Source organism: Bufo bufo, chromosome 4 (assembly GCF_905171765.1).
Source record: "Bufo bufo chromosome 4, aBufBuf1.1, whole genome shotgun sequence".
Lineage (NCBI taxonomy): Eukaryota > Metazoa > Chordata > Amphibia > Anura > Bufonidae > Bufo > Bufo bufo.
Genome location: NC_053392.1, coordinates 96,141,930 through 96,152,711, shown reverse-complemented (window position 1 = coordinate 96,152,711; position 10,782 = coordinate 96,141,930). Strand labels below are relative to the sequence as shown.

The 10,782-nt window shown below is 46.2% G+C and overlaps 1 protein-coding gene across 3 annotated transcripts in view; it reads right to left on the bottom strand.

The window, feature by feature from the left end:
• Positions 1–423: 423 nt before the first annotated feature.
• Positions 424–10,782, bottom strand: part of RNASEH1 (ribonuclease H1) — a 56,269-nt gene continuing 45,910 nt past the window's right edge. For all 3 annotated transcript variants that reach the window (XM_040427550.1, XM_040427552.1, XM_040427551.1), the window contains 3 exons: positions 1,221–1,305; positions 812–936; positions 424–720 (listed from right to left, as the gene is read on the bottom strand). In XM_040427550.1, coding sequence (XP_040283484.1) covers positions 619–720; positions 812–936; positions 1,221–1,305 — 312 coding nt within the window. In that variant the 3' untranslated portion in view covers positions 424–618. The remainder of the gene's footprint in view (positions 721–811; positions 937–1,220; positions 1,306–10,782) is intronic.

Genomic DNA, 10,782 nt, shown 5'->3' with positions numbered 1-10,782 from the left:
ACAGTGATTTTAACCAGGAATGCCCAAACGTTTACATGCCACTGTAAATATAGGTTCTAAAATAGTGGGCAATAACCTTTTGGTCTTTGTGTGTATATACCACTAACACTATATGCAAGCTAGCCATAAGAACAGACTTCAGTAATGGTGCATACACATGACCTATTTTCAGCCAGAGCAGCAAAAACCGCACACTCTCAAGGTTTTTGTTTTTACAGGTGAAAAATGTTGAGTAAATATGTTTCACCTGTAAAAAAAAAAAAAGAAGTTTTAGCCTGTGCGGCCAAAAAGAAAGAGGACTATACAACCTTATACTAATCCTAATGTCATCATTACTGAAGAGGTTTCCTCTATACATTATAATTAGATGGTTGAGGTCTGTAGTGAAATGAATTTAAAATCAGACATCATGGGACCCGATAATCCAGTACCCACAAAAGCCGCCTTATAAGGCCAGTTTATTACTGAAGAGACCATGATAAAATCTTCCAAGTCCAAAGGCAGTATTAATGTCCTGTTATTTTACATCATCCGCTAGGTTACTGCCTCGCGTCCATGCAGTCCTGTGGACTGTACATTATAACTGACTATATGTAGGCCTTAGTACTGATTGTCCATTCAGGAGTCACTGGTATCTTGTCCAGGCTTCTGAGCTCCTTCCCTGGCCAGTCTATCAGCTTCTTCATTTCCTCCAAAACCAGCATGGCCTGGAATGTGCATCTGACAGAGGAGGAGAGATACATCATAGATATCTTTATTGGAGCTACAGGTTGTAAAGAAGACAGGAGAACATACGCATGTCCATACTCACCCACTTCACGTCCAACCCTTGTACGAGCCTGTCCAACTTTTCAAAGTCCTCCCTGTTTATAACCTCTTTCCCAGTGCTCATCTTCCAATTGTTTCCCTTCCAGGAATGGATCCACTTAGTGATACCTGGTAAAACCAGACAGACCATGAAGGAGAATACTGTGGCCTCGTCCTAAGGTTATTATGTAGCCAATGCAGCCTCCCGTTGTTTTCAATGGGAGTCCACACTGATGTCCAAATGACTGCAGTTTATTTCTGCTCGGTCACCACGGGGGCGTTTGCTTGTGGATTAGCTCATTAAATGGGGTTAAAGCCACAAGTGGATCCTGCCCATTTAAACTGTAAAACCCTTGGGTTTTTGCACACAGAAAAACTCGCCCTTAGGAGTCTGTACAGTGTAGAAGCCTTACCATTTATTGTATGCATACTGTCTGTGAATACAACAAGTTTGTTGATGTTCTCGCTTTTGGCTTGTTCTAATGCTCTACACGCTGCCTGGAAGAAAGTGGGGAATGCAGTATTATAGTTGCATACATAGTCCTAATATCTATACATTAAACTTACCAAGATCTGGAGCTAAGTGACCTTTTCTTTACTTTATGCTGTAACTGTGTAGTGTCCCACTAGGTAAACGTGGGCACTACACAAGGGTTAATATGATCATTATAATTGATATGATGTGTTATGTGTATTTTCCCTGTGTTATCTGGGTATCAGGCCTATTAGGGTGTAGTTCCTCCTCCTAGGCACTAGAGGGAGCTAGGGAACCCCTAATATATATAGTTAGGCCCAGAAAGGAAGGGGTAGTGCAGTCCAGGAGGCTAGTAAGTGCAGTCTAGCCAGGGCCGGGCCGACACAGAGGCTGGGGAGGCTCCAGCCTCTGGGCGCTCCAGCCTCAGGGCGCAGCAGGGGCCGGAGACCGGTCACCGCCGGAGTCAAACACTTTAAGTCCCCCAGGCGGCAGGCCAGACAGTGGCGAGCCGGCGGCAGGCGAGCGCTTGCTGCCGCTTGAGTTGTGATGTGACAGCAGTGCGCCGCGCGAGTGCCGACTCGCCGAGTGCGGTACTGCATCACAGCCGGTGATTCAAAGGACCCAGGAGGGAGCCGGCAGCGGCAGGAGAACGGTGGGCGGGCCCAGAGCGTGATGCGTCACGCTGATGTCACGCTGCGCCAGGCAGAGCCCGCCCACTGACTGGATTCTTCTCCCGACTCCTGCGCCTGCTGCCTTCTCCAAGTTCTCCCGCCTCAGCAGCCTGCCCACTGTGCCCAGCTGTCCTGGTGTGGACTGTAGTCTCAGAGTAGACTCAGTCTTGTCTTGCCTCCAGTAATAAAGTGCCCTGCCTCTGTATAACTTGTAAGTAGTAGGCGGCGCCAAAATCTCAGGGAGGGAGACAGTTTGAAAAATAAAAATGTGATTTTTACAGTGCCTGCTGGGAAGGGGGGGGGGATGGATGGATGGATGCATATGAGGCATAAAAGCAAAGCTCTGCAGATGTGACTGTATTGGGTCAGTCAATCACTAAATGAACCCTGTTATGGGGAGAAACTGTGGATGACACTATTTGTCATAGACAGACCGTCTGTGTATGACAAATAGTGTCATCCACAGTTTCTCCCCATAACAGGGTTCATTTAGTGATTGACTGACCCAATACAGTCACATCTGCAGAGCTTTGCTTTTATAGTAGTAGAATACAGTCACATTGCACGGGCGACGGGCCCTGCTGTCATTATTAAAGCAAATGCGACCCCACACCTCTTTTATTTGTGGTCAGTAAATGGGTCTGTGACAGACCCATTTACTGACCACCAATAAAAGAGGTGTGGGGTCGCATTTGCTTTCATAATGACAGCAGGGCCCGTGCAATGTGACTGTATTCTACTACACCTCCCCGCTCACTGGATATAATCTTATTAACTATATAACCGGGCCCCGCTAGCGCTGTCATCATAAAAGCAGATACAGCACCACAGCCTCACCCCTTGTATTTGGGGGTCATTCCTACACGGACCCTGTTATGGGGGGGATTCCCCCAATAACAGTGTCATCCTCAGATCCCCCCAATAGCAGTGTCATCCACCACAGATCCCCCCATAACAGTGTCATCCACCACAGATCCCCCCATAACAGTGTCAACCACTACAGATCCCCCCATAACAGTGTCATCCACCACAGATCCCCCCATAGCAGTGTCATCCACCACAGATCCCCCATAGCAGTGTGTGTCATCCACCACATATCCCCCATAGCAGTGTCTTCCACCACAGATCCCCCCATAGCAGTGTCATCCACCACAGATCCCCCCATAGCAGTGTCATCCACCACAGATCCCCCATAGCAGTGTCTTCCACCACAGATCCCCCCATAGCAGTGTCATCCACCACAGATCCCCCATAGCAGTGTCTTCCACCACAGATCCCCCATAGCAGTGTCCTCCACCACAGATCCCCCCATAGCAGTGTCCTCCACCACAGATCCCCCATAGCAGTGTCCCCCACCACAGATCCCCCATAGCAGTGTCATCCACCACAGATCCCCCATAGCAGTGTCTTCCACCACAGATCCCCCATAGCAGTGTCATCCACCACAGATCCCCCATAGCAGTGTCATCCACCACAGATCCCCCATAGCAGTGTCATCCACCACAGATCCCCCATAGCAGTGTCATCCACCACAGATCCCCCATAGCAGTGTCATCCACACATCCTCCATAACAGTGTCATCCACACATCCTCCATAACAGTGTCATCGAAAGATCCCCCCATAATGGTGCCATCCACAGATCCCACATAACAGTGTTGTCATCCACAGACCTGCCCGATCTGGAGATCGCTCAGGGAGTCCCATCCTGTGGATGGGGGATACATTTTAAATAACAGGATAACCCCTTTGAAGTCATACAAGTCTGCATTTATTTTCATTTCCCTCCTCTGTGCCCCAATACAGTACAGCCCCCATATAGTACAGGCTCCCCCATCTGTGCTGTCATATAGTACAGATTCCTTTTCTCTGTGTTGCCATGTTTAGTGGGCTTTATTACTGTGTGGGGCAATACGCATTGGGAGTTTGTACAGAGGTGGGGATGGTGCTGGAATCATGGAATGAGAAGCCTAAACTATTAGTTTTGCAGATTCTGCGGAGACGAGTGGTGGCCAGAAAAAGACTGATTCTTATCAAAGAAGACGTCGCCTTTGATTCACCCTTGAGTCGCCCTGTGAGTCAATATTTATGTACTTTTAATCACTTATGGTTTGCAGAATCTGTGTAGTGCTAGTATTTTCCACTATATTGTCATATTGGTTTTAATTTAGTTACAGTGTGGTGTTAGTATCCAGTCACTATGCGGGGGTCATTCCTGTTAGATTCTATATTTATATGGATCTAAAGAGGTTGTGCATTTGTTTACAGCTATAGTTAATTGGTACGTAATCATTAAACTGCGCATACTTATGTGTGATTACAACACTAAGTATTTAGTAAAGACTCCACAAGTTGATGGGGGGGGGGCGCACTTGGGAAGCTCAGCCTCTGTTGGTGGTTGACCTTGTCCCAGCCCTGAGTCTAGCCTGCCTGTAGTTCCTGAGCCTCTGTTAGCTCAGAAGATTCACCCCAAGAGAAGAGTTTGCCTCCTGGGAGAAACCTGCAGTTCCCTAACCAGAGCAGAGCAGAGCCAGTGTTACAGCTAGTCAAGTAAGCTGAAGGGCAGAAGGATCATTAAACTAAAGCAAGGGATATATACCTGAGGACGATTGCTGCCAAGGATAAAAGCCAGCATTAGGGCATACGGGCCTTGGGATACAGACAGCCAGGATATCTGAGGAATAGTGCAGCCTGGTCTGTGAGTGTTGATTTTACCCTCTGAGTATCTTGCAAAGAACATTACCTGCCATTGATGTAAAGCCTGCTATTGATTACTGCTGCAAAGTGGAACTGAATTCAAAGTGTATAAAGTTGAACTGTTTCCAGTAAAGAAAAGTTAGGTTCACCCCAACAACGTGTTCCTCACTTATTACTACTACCAATCGGTGTGCCACCGTTACAGGCACTGGCGTCACGAACCTTAAAGGGACCTTGCCCTAGGCACATTAAACATCTGCAACATCCAGGGCACCTCACCCACCATCAGGCCTGGTCCCCATATACAGAGAGTGCCCCAGAGGACTTCTGTGCCAGCCTCTCCATCACTGCTGTATGCTGCCCAGGGTCATCCTACAAACTGTGAGTAACCCATAGCAACCCTCGTTTGCCTAAGTAACCGTGACCTCACATCGCTATACCCTGCAGGCCTGCGTACCGCAACTGCTGCTGTACAGTATATGATACTGTGCAAATGTTTTAGGCAGGTGTGGAAAAAATGCGTTCAAAAATGGGAGTATTAAGAAAATGCCACAGTGGTGGTGGTACTGCAGCATCCAAGTGAGTGATCTAGCGAGTGTAATAGCGCTAGTGTGGTTTTTACATGTCTTATTAACAAAAAGCATCAGTTCTTCTAGGTACTTGCACAGTTTCTGAAGTAACTCGGCAGGGAGGTTATCCCAAACATCTTGGAGACCTAACCACAGATCTGTGGATGTGGGCTTCCTCCAATCATTCTGTCTCTTCATGTTATCCCAGACAGACTTGACAATGTTGAGATCATGGCTCTGTGGGGCCATATCATCTTTTGCAGGACTATTTATCCTTCAAGCTGAAGATGCTCTGGACTGATGAGTAAAAATTTTAAATATATCTGTAACAGAAGGCAGTTTGTTCACCCAAGGGCAGGAGAATGGTACAAGGCACCAGTGAGACATGGAGGAAGTTCCTTGCAAGTTTGGGGCTGCATTTCAGCAAACCAAGTTGGGGATTTGGTCAGGATTAATAGTGTCCTCAATGCTGAGAAATACAGGCAGATTCTTAGCCTTCATGCAATGCCATCAAAGAGTCGTCCGATTGGCTCCAAATTTATTCTGCAACAGGACAATGACCCCAAACATACAGCCAATGTCATTATGAACTATCTTCAGCATAAATAAGAACAAGGAGTCCTGGAAGTGACTATATGGCCCCAAAAAGAGCCCTGATCTCACATCGAATCTGTCTGGGATTTCATAAAGTCACAGAAGGATTTGAGCAAACTTACATCCACAGAAGGTCTGTGGTTAGTTCTCCAAGATATATGGAACAACCTCCCTACAGAGTTCCTTCTAAAACGGTGTGCAAGTTTACATAGAAGAACTGATGCCGTTTTGAAGGCAAAGGCTGCTCACACCAAATATTGATTAAATTTACATTTCTCTTTTCATTCACTTTGCATTTAGTTAATTAATAAAAAGCCGGAATTAGACTTACCGGTAATTCAGTTTCCACGAGATCACCACGACGGCTACAAGGAGATTGACCCCTGACCTCTGTAGGGGCAGGAACAGAGAGAGGGTTTAAATCCCCCCCTCCCACCACCAACACCAGTGTGTCCAAAATTACAGAGACAGAAAACAAGTGGTGAGAACACAAAATAATAAGTCGAGAGGGTATTACTTCATAACCTCCCATGTAAGGCTAAAGAAAGGGTAGGGAATATATGTGCCGTCGTGGTGATCTCGTGGAAACTGAATTACCGATAAGTCTAATTCCGGCTTTCCACCTCATCACCACGACGGCTACAAGGAGATATAAAAAATTATAGCTTGGGGGGGGGGGACCGCCTGAAGGACCTTACGTCCAAAAGACAAGTCCGAACTAGATAGGTCTAACCTATAGTGTTTGGTAAAGGTGTGGATGTTAGACCAAGTAGCAGCTTTACAGATATCCTCAAGGGAAGCTCCCGCCCGCTCGGCCTGGGAGGAGGACATAGCCTGGGTAGAGTGAGCTCTCAAAATTGAGGGGCAAGGCAAGCTTTGGGACTTGTAGGAAATGGAAATAGAGTCCTTAATCCACCGTGATAAGGAAGATTTTGAGACTTTTAGACCCTTATTCTTACCTGAGAATAAGACAAATAGGTTGGATTTATGGAAACCTTTTGAAACTTCGAGATACTCTAAGACTGAGCGTCTTACATCTAGTGAGTGGAAATTAGATTCCCTATCATTAGAGGGATTACTGCAAAATGAGGGTAAGACTATCTCCTGGTTACGGTGGAAATCCGATACTACTTTAGGCAAAAAACCTGGATCTAATTTCAAAATAATTCTATCATCGGTGATACAGAGATAGGGTTCTTGTATCGATAGTGCTTAAATCTCGCCTAGTCTTCTTGCGGACGTGATGGCCACCAAAAATGCGGTCTTAAACGAGAGATATTTGGTGGAGCAGCTAGATAGGGGTTCAAACGGGGCAAGTGTTAGGCCTGTGAGCACCGTATTGAGGTCCCAGTTGGGGATCCTGGTTTTTAGAGAGCGGCGTAGTCGGGAAGCAGCTCTCATAAATCTTTGGATCCAGCGATGACTGGCTAGATCTTGATCAAAGAAGCAAGCTAGGGCCGAGACCTGTACCTTCAAGGTGGAGGGTCTAAGAACTAATTTAAGTCCCTGCTGGAGGAAGTCCAAGATCTTCTGAAAATTGGGCGGCTCTAAGTTTGAGGCAGGGTTACCAGTCCAGGTACAGAATCTCTTCCAAATCTTTAGATAGATGAGAAGGTAACCTTCTTCCTACTCGCTTTTAGGGTAGATATCACTTGGTCAGAAAGACCTTGTGACTTCAACCTCTGGACCTCAGGATCCAAGCTGACAGCTTGAGGAAGCTCGGGTTGGGGTGTAGAATTGGCCCTTGATGAAGCAGGTCCCTCCTGGAAGGAAGAGGCCATGGGTCCTCTATTGATAGGTTTTTTTAAGGAAGGGAACCAGCTCCTTTTCGGCCAATAGGGAGCTATTAGGATTAGCGTTGTGTCTTCTAGGTAGAGTTTTTGAATTATCCTGGGAAGTAGAGGCAAGGGTGGAAATGCATAACAAAGATCCCAGTCCAGTGAATCGTGAGCGCATCCAGCGCCCGGGGATTGTCCCGTGGGTTCAATGAACAGAACGTTGGTACCTTTGCGCTCTTCTTGGAGGCGAACAAGTCCACTTGTGGAGTGCCCCATCTTTCTGCCAGAACCTGAAACACGTCCTGATTTAGAGACCATTCGGTATGGTCGATTAACTGGCGACAGATAGTCTGCTTCCACATTTAGAATCCCTTTTAAATGAATCGCGGAGATGGATCTCACGTGGGATTCTGCCCAATTGAAGATCTTTCCTGCAATGGACATCAGTTTCTCCAATCTCGTGCCCCCCTGGTGAGAGAGGTAAGCCACCGTCGTTGTGTTGTCTGAAAGAATCTTTACATGTTGACCCACGAGAAGGATCTCTGCAGCTTTCAGAGCTTTCCAGACCACTTCCAGCTCTCTGAAGTTGGAGGATTGAGATCGGGTTGTTGGAATCCAGGAACCCTGAAACAAGTGATCTCCCACTTTCGCTCCCCATCCTTTTTCGCTTGCATCTGTAAGCACTTGAATGTAGGGAGTCTTTGCCCAGGCAACTCCCAAGGACAGGTTGCCTGTGCTTTTCCACCAGTCTAGGGAGGTCTTTACTGCTAGAGGGATCAGAACTTTGTGATCCAAGGAGGACTGTTGTTTGTTCCAAGTTCTGAGAACCCATAACTGGAGGGATCGGAAGTGGGACTGGCTCCATGGGACGGACGGAATGCAGGACGAGAGAAGACCCAGGAGACTCATAGCTTCCCTTATGGGATAAGACCTCCTGTTCTGGAACAGTCGAACCTTCGATTGGAGGTTTTTGACCTTGTCTGATGGAAGAAAGGTATGTTGAGCCCGGGAATCCAGGATGACACCCAGAAACTGGATATTGCTGGAGGGTACCAGGTTTGATTTTTTTCTGGTTCACCAACCACCCTAGATCTTGGGGGAGAGACAGGAAGGTTTGTAGGTCTGTTCTGAGTTTGTTCTCTGAATTCCCAATTAGGAGGAAATCGTCCAGGTATGGTATGATCACCAATCCTTTGTGCCTCATGAAGGCCACCATCTCGACTACCAGCTTCGTGAAGACTCTGGGCGCAGATGATATCCCAAAGGGAAGGGCCGTGAACTGGAAGTGACGGATTACTCCCCTGCGGTCCTGAATGGCAAATCTCAAGAGCCTTTGTGACTCTGGATGAATTGGGACATGGTAGTAGGCGTCCTGAAGATCTACTGAACACATCAGGGCATTCCTCCCTGTTAACGGAATCAGGGATTTTAGGGATTCCATCCTGAATTTCCGGTAGATTACGAACTTGTTCAGGGCTTTCAAGTTTATAATTGTACGGAATGAGCCTTCTTTTTTCTCTACCAAAAACAGGTTCGAATAGAACCCTTGTCCTTGCTGTGATGACAGGACTTGTACTATCACATCCATTGCCAGAAGGCTTTGAATTCCTTGCAGAATCCTTTTGCGTACATTGAAGGAGCTTGGGTTGGTCACAATGAAGCGGTTTGGGGGAGATGAAGAAAGTTCGATTCGGTATCCGAATTTTATGATGTCCCGGACCCAAGGATTCGGGGTAATGGACTCCCAGGGAGTCAGAAAATTCTTCAATCTCCCCCCGACTCTGGCGTCATTGCTTATCCGAGGACTTATTTTGGGAGGAAGAGGGGTTATTTCTACCCCTGCCCCCTTTCGGATAGCTCCAGCGTCCTGACTTTCCTTTATCCCTAAAGGATCTATTCTGGCTAGTGGGGGCCCGAAAGGGATATTTCCTTTTATAGGGTCTCTCCTCTGGGAAGCCCTTTTTCTTGTCCGACGCTTTTTCCAGGATACGATCTAGGACAGGGCCGAAGACGTATTCCCCTGAGAATGGAATGGAGCATAGTTTCATCTTTGATGTGTTGTCGCCCGACCAGCTCTTCATCCACAAGGCGCGGCGGGCCGCATTGGAAAGCCCGGCGTCCTTTGCAGCAAATCTGACAGATTCTGCCGAGGCATCTGCCATAAATGCTGTGGCGGACTTCAATAAGGGGAGGGACCTTAGGATCTCTTCCCTGGGAGTATTATCTCTGATGTGAGATTCCAGCTCATCTAGCCACAACCTCATGGACCTTGCTACCGAGGTAGCTGCGATGTTTGCTTTTAAATTAAACATCGCCGCTTCCCACAATTTTTTTAAAAGGCTATCTGCCTTCCTATCCATGGGGTCACGCAGCTGCGAGGTGTCTTCGAAGGGCAAGGTAGTCTTTTTATTGACTTTTGCGACTTGAATGTCAACTTTTGGTGTTTCGCTGAAAATTTTCACTTCACTAGTGTCAAACAACAGCCGATTCTTAACCCCTTAAGGACCGGGGTCATTTTCACCTTAAGGACCAGGCCATTTTTTGGAAATCTGACCAGTGTCACTTTAAGTGCTAATAACTTTAAAACGCTTTGACTTATCCAGGCCGTTCTGAGATTGTTTTTTCGTCACATATTGTACTTCATGACACTGGTAAAATGAAGTCAAAAAAAATATTTTTTTTGCACAAAAAAATACCTAATTTACCAAAAATTTGGAAAAATTTGCAAATTTCAAAGTTTCAGTTTCTCTACTTCTGTAATACATAGTAATACCCCCAAAAATTGTGATGACTTTACATTCCCCATATGTCTACTTCATGCTTGAATTGTTTTGGGAATGATATTTTATTTTTTGGGGAAGTTATAAGGCTTAGAAGTTTAGAAGCAAATCTTGAAATTTTTCCAAAATTTACAAAAACTCAATTTTTAGGGACCAGTTCAGGTTTGAAGTCACTTTGCGAGGCTTACATAATAGAAACCACCCAAAAATGACCCCATCTAAGAAACTACACCCCTCAAGATATTCAAAAATGATTTTGCATACATTGTTAACCCTTTAGGTGTTGCACAAGAGTTATTGGCAAATGGGGAGGAAATTTGAGAATTTCATTTTTTTGTCTAATTTTTCATTTTAACTCATTTTTTCCACTAACAAAGCAAGGGTTAACAGCCAAACAGGACTGTATCTTTATT